General features: G+C 45.9%; 1 protein-coding gene across 3 annotated transcripts in view; it reads left to right on the forward strand.

The window, feature by feature from the left end:
* The first annotated feature begins 41 nt into the window (after window positions 1-41).
* C2H1orf35 (chromosome 2 C1orf35 homolog) overlaps window positions 42-14,725 on the forward strand; it is a 60,861-nt gene continuing 46,177 nt past the window's right edge. For 2 of the 3 annotated variants that reach the window (XM_033931828.1, XM_033931829.1), the window contains exons 1-2: window positions 5,231-5,324; window positions 8,947-9,100. In XM_033931828.1, the coding sequence (XP_033787719.1) occupies window positions 5,231-5,324; window positions 8,947-9,100 (248 nt within the window). Of the gene's footprint in view, window positions 796-5,225; window positions 5,325-8,946; window positions 9,101-14,725 lie in introns of those variants that run through there. The other variant, XM_033931827.1, reaches the window with a different exon arrangement.

The following is a 14,725-nucleotide window of genomic DNA, read 5'->3' on the forward strand; positions in this document are numbered from 1 at the left end:
CATAAGCCCGACCCACAGTGGGGGATCCTCGTGCACAGGGGGAGGAGCGACCAGCACCATTGCCCACGTCTGAAGGAGCGCCCCCTGCTCCCGAGGAGGAGGCAAAGCAGTCCAAGAGATGCATAATTTATCTCATTCCTAGGCTGTGTGGATGGCCTGAAAATCCTACGACTTGAAAGGGAGGGCAGTAAATTGGATACCGCTGACCTAAAGGAAGAAGTACCGGAGAGGAGGCTTTAATTGGACTGTGCAGGATTTATTCCTAACAATGACAAGTATTCTTCTGTGGCTGATTTCTCAGGAGCAAAATGAGATGCATTTGTTTTGCATGTTTTGAGTGAAAAGGTATGGTGGCCGTGTAAGTCCACTTTCCAAGGTAATATAAAGAAAGAAAACAAGGTGCTTTTTTTCCTGATCTGAAGAAGGTATCACCTTATTTCCTTTGGGTTTTTTGTTTTGTTTTTGCATTCTGAACTCATATTGCATGGGCAGCGAGGACGTTTGGCAAGAGAAAGCGAGGGCAGGCCGATGCGTCTTCCTCGCGAAGCGCATCGAGCCAAGCCTCGAGAACGGGCTCCGGTTCATTCGATTGGAGTGCGGGGGCGGGGAAGCCTAACGTATGGGCCAATGACGACACGGCGGTGACGCAACGGGTCAGAGCGGCTGGGAGTACGGTTATTGCTTCCGGTTCTGCTGTGTTTGTTGGCTCTGATACTGGAACCGAGCAGGGGAGAAGGGGATGTTTGCTGCCTCTGCCCTGGATTGCCACATTCCTGTGACTGTAGTCCTAAGATTGTGAGTATTAATGGTCCTTTGTTAGATTTACATTTAGGCGCCTAATACTGGAAATCTGTATTGAGTATTTAACTGTATGCTTTTGACCTTTCCCTACTTCTGCTTTCACCCTTTTTTCTTTGTTTATTTCCATTGCCTAAGTTTAGGTGGTCAGGTCATATTTTTAGCTTAAAAAAAAATCTAGCAACTAACTTAAAATAAGTCGGGGCCAGATTCTGTAAACGGCGCCTTGAAAAAGGGCACTGGACACTTGTCAGTCACGCTAAGGTGCCGTTTACAGAATCGTGCCTTATGGAGCCTATCATAAAACATAAGCGCCTGCAATGTAGGCCAGGGTTTTACTGGCCTACATTGCAGGCACCTAAGTGCGAGATGCACAAAACATGGTCGTTAAGACCGTGTGAATCGCTGTTGGTTGATTTTTTTGGCCAACTCTGGAAAAGCAATTGATGCACCAACAAACCTCCATGTAATTTATTTGCACGGAAGTTCATGGCTGTCCAATCAATCACTTTGGAAGTGACTGACACATGCGCAGAGCCTGTTTGGGGAAGGCCTAACATCTGAGTGGCAGGGAAAACCCCTCAGCTGTTGGGGGTTGTTTCTTTTTTTTGGCACAGATGTGTGTGTGTTACACATGCACAATATCTGCCCCATTTTAAAAAAAATGCCATGCTACCTCCCCCCTCGTCCCCACTCCACCAATGATGGCCCTCCTCAAAGACCCTCCCACGAACCGGCACTGGGAGACCCCCCCCCTGCAGCAGCGAAAATTGGCAGGAGGGATGCCCCACTGCCTCCTTGTATAACGAACCCCCGCATGCAAGAAAATTGGCTCAGACGCCTAAGTCCCTTCGAGGGGCCTTAGGCGTCTGAGCCAATCGGGGTATTAGGCCCTTCCCCTTGCATCACATGATGAACTGAGGAGGAGAAGTCCACCATTTTGGATTGGCGGGCCTCAGAGCAGGAGGGACCGAGTATCGCTCCTTCTCTCAACTTCTCATGAGGGGGGAGGTTCAGTGGAGACTCTGGTGGCAGGAGGGAGTGGGCATCCCTCCTGCCTTTTTTTGGAGGTGGAAGGGAGGAGGGTAGGGGATGGTTTTGGGGGGGGCTCTGTTGGCAGGAGGGAGTGGGTATCCCTCCTGCCATTTTTTGTTTGCAAGAAGGAGGCATCCCTTCTGCCAATTTTCTCTTGCACTGGGGGTGGGGTCGCCATGGCAGGAGGGAGTGGGTATCCTTCCTGCCAATTTTCGCTGCCGCAGGAAGGGGGATCGACTTCAAGGGACGATGGGACAGACAGGTGGGGTTACTCCAGAGGAATGCTTAAAAGATGGATTCCCGAAGGAGGGAGGGAGGAGGGATGTTTCTTGAGTGGGCAGACTTGTTGGGCCGTCGGCCCCTTTCTGCCGTCATACTCTATGTTTCTATGTTTCCCGGTGCTGGTTATAAATATTATATTAATTTCAGTGTTGAACTATCGGTAAGACATGCTAAAAATGTTTGCTTTCTTTTTGTGCATCTTGAAGCAATATTAGAGCATCAGTTGCTCAGCTTTTTATATGGCATTTCAATATTGATGACCTTATTTGCATAGCCGGATCAGAGAATGAGCAATCATGCAGAAAACCATGTAGTGAGCCATTTTCTGAATCGGGTTGGCAAATGCAATCGTCGCTATACCAGTCAAAACTAGTTTAGTGATGATGGTCAGATGATCGCTGACTTTAGTTCATCTAGGCCACGGCTGCCCAAGTCCGGTCCTTGAGATCTACTGGCAGGCCAGGTTTTCAGGATATCCACAATGAACATGCATGAGAGAGATTTGCATACCAAGAAGGTAGTGCACACAAATCTCTCTCATGCATATTCATTGTGGATATCTTGAAAACCTGGCCTGCCATTAGATCTTGAGGACCGGACTTGGACAGCCCTGATCTAGGCCTATGTTAACATGATTTTAATCTGTGTTAAGTGCATAGTAGCTATCATCAGGGGTCTGGTCTGGTTATTGCACTGCTGTTATTACTGGCTGCCTTGATTTTTACACTGCTTGCCGAATGGACTTCCCTAGCAACAATAAAAGGCTTGGTATTTTCAAATGGCCTTTAGGTAATATAAATAAGTTCTGTTTTCCTCTGTGCAGCTGCCTTTCCCTGTTCTTTTCTGCCCCTTATTATTTTGTTTCTTTTTTTTTCTCTCTCTCCATTCATGTTATGTATCGTTTATTATAAACCACTCACATAATTATGAACCAAAGATGACCTACTTAAACTTTTAACTATGAATTAACTTTATTAATAACCCTGTACTAGCAACTCCATTGAATGTCCATGTTAAACTGTCCTTTGTAACTTCCTGGGTAACTGACCCAACTTCTTGTAATGTAATCCAGCCTTGAACTTAATAGGTAAAGGCGGAATAGAAATCCTGATTAACATAACTCTGCTGTATTCAAATACTAATGTATTTCTATACTATTGCCTCTGAGGTCTCTGATCTCTGTATTTCCTCTGAATATCTACTTATTGTATTTCGCTGAATGTCCAGCACTCTTGATTGTAAACCGCCTAGAAGTCGCAAGATTGTGGCGGTATAGAAGAATAAAGTTATTATTATTATTAATGGCAGTATATCAAATTCAAGTAATACTGTTGTAAGCTCCCTACCCCAAAGAATTTACAGTCTGAGCTCAAGGGAGGAAAGGTCTTGCTATGCTTTACAGAGATGAATGGACACTAGGAGGCCTATCTAAGATGTGGAGGGGAATTTTCAATATGACGTTCAAGTCTGATTGTACACATATTGCTGATAACACCTAAAAATCACATAGCAATTTTTGAATTGGAAAACAAAGTCTTTTTGTTTGTTTGTTTGTTTCAAGGATTGTTATAATCCAGATGTTTTTGTACACAGTATATATTTCTTTAGATAATCATTTTTGAAAAAAGTAATACACAAAAATAAAATATAGAAATGGCTGTGCAGATACATTCCTAGTAAACTAGCCATACAGACATCCCAGCAGAGCAGAGAGGTAGCCTAATGATCAGAGCAGTGGACGTCACATAAAGTGATCCAGCAACCCGTCCCACCTTAACACCTGTATTTTGTATTGTGATGTGAACCCTCCATGGGTGCCTAAAAACTTACTGTACCTAGGTACATTTGGTATTTTTGGTGAAATTACCATATTTTTCACTCTAAGACACACCTGACTTTAAGACGCACCCTAGATTTTAGAGGAAGAAAATAGGAAAAAAAAACATTCTGAACTAAATTGTGCACCTAGCCCCCTAAACTCCTTGCCAGACTCTGCACCCATACCCACACTCCTTGCCAGGCCCTTTACCCTGTCCACCTCCACCCTGTCCCGGCCCCCTTCCCTGCCAGGCTTTGGACCCTGTCCCACTGCCCTGCCATGTAACCTGCTCCCCCCCTCAACCCTCTGGTGGTCTAGTGGTAGGTTGGGACAGGAGGGATCCATCCCAGCCGACTAATAATTTTTTCCTCCTCCCTCCCTCCACCCCCCGCCCATAGTACCTTTTTAAATTCCCCTTAAGCCTGGTGGTCCAGTGGTGTATCGGCCGGCAGGAGTGTGGGTATGGGTGCAGAGCCTGGCAAGGAGTGTGCTGGGGTGGGGGGTCGGGTCGTCTTCGCTGCATAAGACGCACCGACATTTCCACCCACTTTGGGGTGGAAAAAAGTGTGTGTTATAGAGTGAAAAATACAGTATATGTATTGTCCCCCTCACATCTTTGAGAGGTGGGAGAGTGTCATTGACTACTGGGAGATTAAGAGGGTTATGCCATAATCTTTCCAGTAGTCAGCTGCTCAGTTTTTGTGATTGAAAAGGGTCTAGATAAAATCATTCCAATTTTTGTCCTAGACATATTTATCTTGTTCCATAATTAGCCCTTAAAAACGTCCAGATTCTCGGCCCACCCAAAACACCCAGGGGGGAGGGACACCTGTTTTTTTTCAAGGAGAGTCTCGTATACCTTTTAATTTTAAATAGTAGCAATGTATGAACAAGCAGGGTTGGTAAAGAAATTTTGAGACAAGAGGTGTGTGTGGGACTTGCCATTAATATTAATGAGGGAAGAGGAGACTGATTTGTAAATTGGAGGGGAGTGTCGAAACCCTTTGCACTGGCCCTGGTGGCACCAGATGTGCTCTGAAGACTCATCAGGTAGCCATGAGCTGGTGCTTTGGTGAAGTTGGTTATGAGGAACAAGTAGGTCAGGTTAAACCTTTTAGTTTCTGGAGCTGATCAGCATATGGAATTATGGAATAGGAGCTGAGAGACAAGTACTGACCCTCCTTTTACTTATGGTTTGGTTCTCTAACTGAAATATCAGTTCACAATGGAGGGAGGAGATGGGGACATGAGGGGCTGGTTCATTTTTCATAGTATAGATTTGTTTCCACAGTCACAATGTTTGGCTCATCAAGAGGTGGTGTGAGAGGAGGACAAGATCAGTTCAACTGGGATGATGTGAAAACAGACAAGCAGAGGGAAAACTACTTGGGTAAGTATATCTTCTTTTTTACTTTATTTTTCATTTAGTAAACATACAAAGATAAATGCCACAGGCCAAAGTTCTTACAGCTCATAAGAAACCCCGTTTCATAATCCCTTGAACATCAGAAAATCTCATTATTTTTGCTTAATGGAGCAAATTTCTTAGTATTGTAGCTATAACTTTTATGATTTTCACGCTCTCTGCAATAATACATTGATAAAAAGACATTTTATGTTAATTCAAATTTATTTATAACCTGCTATACCTCAACAGTTCAAAGCGGTTTACAGCAAGAAGATCTGTCAGCCGCTTATGAATTACATTAATTGCATGGCTGAAGTTCTTAAACAGATTTGTCAAAAGAAATACATTCTGAATTATGTTATTTGTATGGCTGAGATTTCTTAAGTGAATTTATCATACAGATAAGATTTCACAGATTTCCTATACATTTGGTATGATAGTGAGTTCACAAATAGACCACTTAAGGTGCTGCTCCAATAAATAATTAAGTACAGAAATAACACTAGAGTCTCCAATATGCTTATATAACAAGTATGGTCGGATTCCTTACAACCCCACTATTTTAGTGTTACAACTACCAAAGTATATAGGAAAAAAAATCTGTTATAAAATAATGATAAAAAATACATTTTATTCAAAAAATCAAGCAGTATTTTATTAAATGAACCTTCAATATCTGCACTTTTTATTGTGGAAAATAACAGAAATTTAACATACATTGCTAATAGCTAAACCTGTACACTTTGGTGTATGTCATCTACCAATGGTATTCCAAACACTCAAGCGTTCGGTGTCTTCGTGAGATAGGATAAAGCCTACGATGTGGTCCAGCTCCTTGCAACAAGGCCTCATTCTGTACTTGGTGCAGCAAGAGGCCTTCTTGCAACTCTTTCCAGAAGACCCTCCTTCACCAAGAGCTGTCGGACCTCCAGCTAAATGCAATAAAGCTAGTTCCTTTGCAGGAGAGAGGCCGAGTATTTCCTCATACTGAAAAAAAGAAGACTGGAGGTCTCCATCCAATTCTAGACCTTTGTGCTCAATAAATACTTAGGGAAGGAGAAATTTTGCATCGTCTCTGGGAGTTCTGTTAACATTGTTGGTCACAAATGATTGGCTTTGCTCTCTAGATATAAAGTAGGCTTGAATCGCATATCAGTATTACCTGTTCACAGAAAATATCTTTGTTTCCTAGTGGGTTCTCACCATTTTCAGCATAAGGTCCTGACCTTTGGCCTAGCTTCAGCACACATAAAGGTGTTTTGGAAATAAGTTGTTAATTGTTTTTCACAATTGCTACAATTTTCTATTGGATTTACTCCCCCAAAAGCTATTTATTGGGATTATATAACATTTGCAGGTACAAACGGCAAACCCCAACTTTTGAGACTGAGTTTGGCTACTGCAAAATGTTTCATCGCTACTCATTGGCGCTTAATCCAGCCTCCTAGCCTAGGAGACTAGTATATTAAACTGTGTGCTTTGGGGACACTGGAATCATCAAAGGGGGCAAATCATGTAGAACTACTTTTTTGCTTCCATCTGCTGGTTGATGAATATAACCACGAGTCCTGGACAAGTCTTAGTAGGACTAAAGGAAAGAAAATTATCAGTTAAGACATAATTTTTCTATGCTGAAACTCGAGTAAACTTGCATGCTGTTTTTTTGGGGCTTTTTTAAAATCACAGCTCAATGATTTGCTAAAGGGGAGTGTCTAGTTCATGTTTTGAAGGACTTCACAAAACCGTACCTCATTTTTCTAGAATCAGCAAATGTGCTGTTGACATTTGACAGCTTATGCTTGTAACTGAACAAGTTTAACAATAGGGCATAAAAAAAACTTGTAACACACACAGAACAGCCAGTTCTACACTATGCATCCTTGCTAGGTGGAAGGGAAAAGCTGTGAGGTAGAGAATGACACGGTGGCGGTTTACCCGCGGCTACCACGTTTAGCCGTGGGTAACCCGCCAAAACGGGGAATGAAAAATAGCAGCCTCTGCGGGGACGGGGACAAGGCCATTCACCGCCCCGTTGGGCGGTGAATGGTCTTGTCACCGCAGTGAGGCATCAAGAATCGCGCGGTCCTCGCAGCCCCCACCCGCACGCCGGCTCGATCGTTTAACCAGCTTCCTCTCTCCACCTCACCTTATTTGCTGGCTTTCTTTTTCGGCGACCGGCATGCTTTCAAAGAGCTGCGCATGCGCGGCTGCTCAGTATTCAATCTTCTGCTCTGACCCAACCGGAAGTTGCAGCAGAGCAGAAGATTGAACTTTGAGCAGCCGTGCGTGCCGGTCGCCGAAAAAGAAAGCTGGCAAACTAAGGTGAGGTGGAGAGAGGAAGCTGGTTAAACGATCGAGCCGGCGTGCGGGTGGGGGCTGCGGGGACCGCGTGTTCCCGGCTCACAAAAAGAAGGAGGGAGTGAAAGGGAAAAAGTTTCTCTTCCTTGGAAATAGATTCTGAAGTGACCTCATCAAAGAAGACCAGCACCAAATGTACAAGAAATCCCTTAAACAATGTCAAAAGAGCCCAAAAGAGAAAACTGCTACTGCCGTGAGACTCCATTATTGAAGGAATCAACTTGAAATCATAGTTCAAGAGACAGGAAAAGGTTAAATGCCTCATGGAATCCTCAGCCACAACACAAACCAAATTATGAATGAAATCAGAGCAGACAGTAAGAATTATAAAATTGATGTCTAATGCTGAGGCATTAGAAACAATGCCTCAGCAATACAATTATCAGAAGTTCTATTTGCTCATGGTAAGGGAGAAGAGAGACTGCTAGTGATGGTGGGGGGACTGATAGAAGATATGAAAGAAGGGTGGTAGAAAGGAACAGATGGTAAAGGAGGGAGGGAAGGGTGGTGGTGGAAAGGAATAGAACAGACATTGAAAGAGGGTAGAGAGGAACAGACCCTGAAGGGAAATGTGGAAGGCAGAGTGGGGAGAAGACGCTGGAAGGGAAGAAGACAGATGCCAGACTATGGGGGAGCAGAGGGAAGAAGATGGGTGCTAGACCAATTGGGGAGGGGTGTGAAGGGAGAGGCACAGTAACAGCAAATGGAAGACACAGAGAGAAGACACACAGTGGATGGAAGGAATTGAATGAGAAGATGTGGAAAGCAGAAACCAGACAACAAAGGTAGAAAAGAAAATTCTATTTATTTATTTATTTATTTTTTTTTGCTTTAGGATAAAGTAGTATATTAGTTGTGTTGATAAAAATTTATAAACAAAGCCCTGCCAGCTGAACATCTCTTTCTCTAGTTCAGCAGCAGGAACTTTGATTTATAAGAAAGGAATAAGCTAAATATTGCAGTACTATTGCAGTATATGGATGCTGCGGGGACGGTGACAGGGCGGTGAATGGGATGGCAGTGGCGGTGACGGGGCGGTGAAAGGGGTGACGGTGACGGGGCGGTGAAGGGAACGGCGGTGACGGGGCAGTGGTGGGCCGGGAACGGTGCAGTGACGGGGACAGATTTTTTTCCCCATGTCATTCTCTACTGTGAGGTGATTTGTTTGGGGCAGAGATGGAGATGAGAAGGTGTTTCAGGAACGTTGGAAGTATAAGGTATATTTTGCTTTATTTCATTTCTGTAGGGAATTCACTGATGGCCCCAGTTGGAAGATGGCAGAAGGGTAAAGATCTCACTTGGTATGCCAAACAGAAGGGAGCAGCAGGGATGATGACATCAAGAGAGGAGGAGCTAGCGGCAGTGCGGCAAGCTGAGCAGGAGGCCATGATGGCAGCGCTGTAAGTATATAGAAGATATTAGGGTATCCGTTCTAATCTCATAGTCCCTAAAATATCAACAGCATCGCTTGGTGGGTAATGGAGGGAAGAAAATGCAACGTGATTCTCTCCAGTTCCGTCATAACTGACAGGGCTCATACAACCAGAGAAGAAATACGAATTTAGTAACAAAGAGTTCCAGGACTTGATTGTTTCCTTTCCTCTCAGATGTATAGCATTAACAGGATGGGATATCTTGTTCATTCTCTTTCTTTTCTTAAGAGTTTCCTGCTTTGCTCTTGGGGGGTTATGGACCCCACTTTTCTTTCTTTTCCTTTTTTTTTCAATTTTTTACCTAACCTATTGTTTTAGCCTTTATGACTTATCTATCCTATACTTATTGTAGTTCCTCCCCATCTGCCCTATTGTCGCAGTATGTTTTGAGTAAGTCATTTGTCTTCCCTGTTTTAATGTTTAATTTGTTTTTATGTAATTTTATTATGTTAACCGCTTAGAAGTTGGATTAAGCGGTCAAACAAATTTTTAATAAACTTGAAACTTGAAGGGGGGAGAAAGTTCTGAAAGTTTACAGGATAAGCAATAATATGTAGAACATACAATTTAAAATGTTCCCATCCCTTCATGATTTGTGAACCTTTGAGTAGCTGTAGTGTTCCAGAGTTTCCAGGGTCAACAATATAGATAGTTACAATGATTGGTTGGTATGGAACAATTAGAAGCAATGTCGCAAATGACACAATCAAGTGGGAAGTCATGTATTACCTTAGTAGCATGTCCCAGGAGTTCACAAAAATTCAGAGGTAGCTACATATAGAAGGCATGAAGTAATATGACTGCAGAATATTTGGAAAATTTGTGGTGGCCCTTCGGAAGGTACCTAAACCGATTTCAATATTATATATCTGAGAGGGAAAGAACGGTATAAATTCGCTTATATGAGGCATTGGGAATGGTCTCAAATCTGTACTGAAGTTTGTAGAGCTTCAAACTGTGTTTTGGTGCAGGAGAATGCCTATAAGGTGTTAACTAGGTGGTATTATTCTCCAGTTCATTTAAAAAGGATGTATCTTCAAGTGCCAGATACTTCCTGGAGATGTCTCGCCAACTCAGACACGTTCTTGCACATTTGGTGGCAATGCCCTGACATAAAGGTGTTTAGGAAACTAGTTGTTAATTGTTTTTCACAATTGCTACAATTTTCTATTGGATTTACTCTCCAAAAGCTATTTATTGGGATTATATAATGTCTGTAGGTACAAGTGGCAAACCCCAACTTTTGAGACTGGGTTTGGCTACTGCAAAATCTTTGATCACTACTCATTGGTGCTCAACCCAGTCTCCTAGCCTAGGAGACTGGTATATTAAGCTGCGTACCTTGGGGACACTGGAATCATCAATAGCAAAGATACATTTTTATATTCACCAATTATGGACCTGGTCTGTGATTGCTGAAAAGCTTTCCTCTTTACCTTACTTCCATAAAATATATTTGTGGTTTATTGGAAAGGATGCTCTGCAGAACCAACTGGGTGCCTTCCCTGTATGTTTTTTTTTGTGGAGCAGGTGGGGAAGGAAGTTTTGTTTGTGAAAGATGTATTTGATGTTGTGTTGCATGGAGATCATGCTATTTCATATTTTGCTACTGTGCACTTTCTGTATATACAAATTCTAAACTAAACCTTAGGCTTATCCCAGGACAAGCAGGCAGGTATTCTCACTAGTGGGTGATGTCATCCGACAGAGCCCCGATACGGACGTCTCACAAGCATGTCTTGCTTGAAGAAACTCAGAAGTTTCGAGATGCCCGCACCGCGCATGCGCCAGTGCCTTCCCGCCCGATGGTCCGAGCGTGTCTCCTCACTCAGTTCTTTTCTTTCCGCGGAGCTGAGAAGTCTTTCTTCGATTCTGCGCTGATTGAACTCCCGTTCTTTTGTCTTCCATAGCCGCGGTTTTGAGTTTCTTTTACTCTTATCGTGTGTTTTGTTTCTTTTATTTCTTTTTCAAAACAAAAAAAAATTCTTCCGGCGATTTGGCCGGGTCGGCCGCGTGGCGCAGGCCCCGCTCCTTCGATCTCGCGGCGGGGCTTTTTCGGCCTATGTCCCGGTCAATCACCGGTTTTAAAAAGTGTAGCAAGTGCCAGCGCGCGATTTCGCTGACGGACCCGCATCGACGCTGCCTGCAGTGTCTTGGTCCGGAACATTTCCCTTGTTCCACACTCACAGCGCGGGCGTTTAAGCGTCGCTGTTTTTTGTGGGAGTCGATGTTCAAGATGGAAGCTGTGCAAGATCCTTCCGCTTCGACTTCGACTGGAGCTTCACCCTCACATGCGAAGCCCACCACCGCTCCTGCTGCTCCGGGTCTCCTGAAACCGGCTTCGTTTGTTCCTGTTACGACCCCATCTTCGGCGCCGGTGCCTTCCGTCTCTCAGGTTCAGGTACCGCCTTCCACAATTCTACCCGTGGTTATCAAGATGCCGAAAGCTTCAAAGCAAAAGCACTCGGCCACGAAGGAGCGCGAAGACCGTGCTGGAGGACCCCCTTTCAGTGCGGATCCCTCCATATCGGCTTCGTTGCGGTCCCTTTTGGAAGTTCAGTTTGTCGAGCTTATGCAAACCATAGGGCCCAGATTGATTGCCACCATTCAGGGTGACCTCCCAGTTCCGGTCCCGGGGGGGCGGACCGCCCTCTCCTCCTCCTCCTCGCCGGTCGACCTCGCTGCTTGGCGAGGAGGAGCGACGTATGGCGGCCGGTCCCTCGAGGCGGGCCTCCTTCAGTGATATGCCTCCTTTAAAGCCCATCACACCTCCGTTCGAGGAGGCTTGGAATCCCTCTTCGGGTAATCGAAGTCCTGGGCATCAAAAATCGCAGGAAGAGTTCTTCCGCACTCCATACCAGGCCTGGGCTGCGGCTCGAGAGGCGTCGAATCTCCCGCCTCTTCGCTCCACAGCCTCGAGTCCCATCTGCTCGCTAGAGGCGTCGGGGGACCATGCTAAGCATCGTCATTCTAGATCCCCCTCCAGACACCAGGAGGGGCATCGGTCCAGGCATTCCTCACGGCACTCCTCGAGGCACTCGGAGGTTTCGCCGCAGAAGAAGCAGCCACGCATGGGGTACTCTTCCTCAGACATGTCCCCTCCGCAGGGACCGGAGTATGAGGAACCATCCACCTCTTATTCTCCCTGTTGCTCCCAGGTCTCTTTGGACCCCGAGGCCTCGACTTCGTCCAGTCCTTCTCGGAGACCAGTGCTGGTGGATCAATTGTCTTTTTCTTCCTTCCTCCGGCAGATGGCGGATGACCTGGACATTACTTTGGACACCGGTTCGCGGTACTCCAAGGAATACCTCGACACCATGCATTTGCCTCATCCTCCTGCGGAGTCTGTTCGCCTGCCTCTCCACAAACTTCTCGACCAAACGTTCATGAGATGTTTTGAGACGCCATACTCCATTCCTGCGGTCCCTGGCAAGTTAGATGCCCAATACCGCACGGTCCATCACAAGGGGTTCGAGGGCCCTCAACTTTCCCACCAATCCCTGCTGGTCGAATCGTCCCTCAAGCGGTCTCATCCGTCCCAGGTGTATGCCTCGGTGCCTCTGGGGCGCGAGGAACGGACAATGGACAAATTTGGCAGGCGGATATACCAGAACTCGATGATGGCTTCCAGAGTTCTTAATTATATGTTCCATTTTGCTTCTTATTAAGTTTCCTGCCTGTGCTTCGGAAGTTCACACCTTACATTGAATCTCAGGCTCGCTTCGAGTTCGAGGAAGTTGTGGCTTCGCTGTCCCAGCTGCGCCTTCAACTGATGCAGTCCTCCTATGACGCCTTCGAGCTCTCGGCTCGAGCTGCTGCCTGCTCCGTGGCCATGCGTCGTCTGGCCTGGCTTCGAACCATTGATATGGACCCGAACCTCCAGGACAGGCTTGACAATGTTCCTTGTGCGGGAGCGGATTTATTTGACGAGTCTATCGAGACTGTAACGAAGAAGCTCTCTGACCATGAAAAATCCTTTCAGTCTATTCTTCGGCCTAAGCCTAAGCCTCAACAGTCTCGACCTGCCAGACCGCCCTTGATATATCAGAGGCGTTACACTCCGAGGCATGCTCCAGCTGCGAAACGACAGCCTCCACAAAAGGCTCCGCAGAAGCCTCAACCGTCCACTGTCCCTAAGGCTACTCAGCCTTTTTGACTCTCTCTTAGGGAGCATAACCGACCTCGTTCTGCCATCCCCTGTTTTCCCCATTGGGGGTCGCCTCCATCATTTTTTCCATCGATGGACGGCTATTACCACCGACCTCTGGGTCCTTACCATCATCAAGGAAGGGTACTCTCTGCAATTCCATCGGGTCCCCCCCCCCCCTCCAGCCTCACGAATGGACACTCCATTCCAAGCCCCTTCATCAGATATTTGCACAGTGGGGGACGCCTCAGATAGACCTCTTTGCGGCTCCCCACAATTTCAAGCTGCCTCAATTCTGCTTGAGGATCTACACTCCTCATCATCTCGAGGCGGATGCCTTTCTGCTGGATTGGGGGAATCGCTTTCTGTATGCGTTTCCTCCCTTTCCTCTCATTCAAAAGACTCTGGTCAAACTGAAGTCCGACCATGCCACCATGATTCTGATCGCTCCTCGGTGGCCCAGACAACCTTAGTTCTCCCTTCTACTTCAACTCAGCAGCAGGGAGCCGTTCCTTCTTCCAGTGTTTCCTTCACTACTTACTCAGCATCAGGGATCTCTGCTGCACCCCAACCTGCAGTCTCTCCACCTGACAGCTTGGTTCCTCTCAACGTAACTCCTCACCAGTTTTCCCAGGCGGTGAGGGATGTCTTGGAGGCTTCCAGGAAGCCTGCTACTCGACAATGCTACTTCCAAAAATGAACTAGATTTTCTTCATGGTGTGTTTCCAATTCTAAGGAGCCTCAGCGAGCCTCCCTATCCTCTGTATTGGACTATCTTCTCCACTGGTCTCAGTCTGGTCTCAAGTCTACATCTATACGAGTCCACCTGAGTGCTATTGCGGCTTTCCATCAGCCTCTACAAGGGAAACCTCTCTCTGCTCATCCTGTGGTTTCCAGATTTATGAAAGGACTTTTTCATGTCAATCCTCCTCTCAAACCTCCTCCAGTGGTTTGGGATCTCAATGTTGTCCTTTCTCAGCTGATGAAACCTCCTTTTGAGCCTCTCAACAAGGCTCCACTAAAATTTCTCACTTGGAAAGTGGTTTTTCTAGTGGCCCTCACGTCTGCTCGCAGGGTCAGTGAGCTTCAGGCCTTGGTGGCGGATCCTCCTTTCACAGTATTCCATCATGACAAGGTGGTCCTCCGCACTCATCCGAAATTCCTGCCTAAAGTGGTCTCTGAATTTCATCTCAACCAATCCATAGTTCTTCCTGTGTTTTTTCCAAAGCCTCATTCTCATCCTGGAGAATCAGCTCTTCACACTCTGGACTGTAAACGTGCTTTGGCTTTCTACCTGGATCGCACCAAACCAGACAGAACTGCTCCTCAACTTTTCGTCTCCTTTGATCCAAACAAGTTGGGACGACCTGTCTCGAAGCGCACCATCTCCAACTGGATGGCGGCTTGTATCTCTTTCTGCTATGCCCAGGCTGGATTACCCCTTC

This window comes from Geotrypetes seraphini, chromosome 2 (assembly GCF_902459505.1).
Source record: "Geotrypetes seraphini chromosome 2, aGeoSer1.1, whole genome shotgun sequence".
Classification (NCBI taxonomy): Eukaryota; Metazoa; Chordata; class Amphibia; order Gymnophiona; family Dermophiidae; genus Geotrypetes; species Geotrypetes seraphini.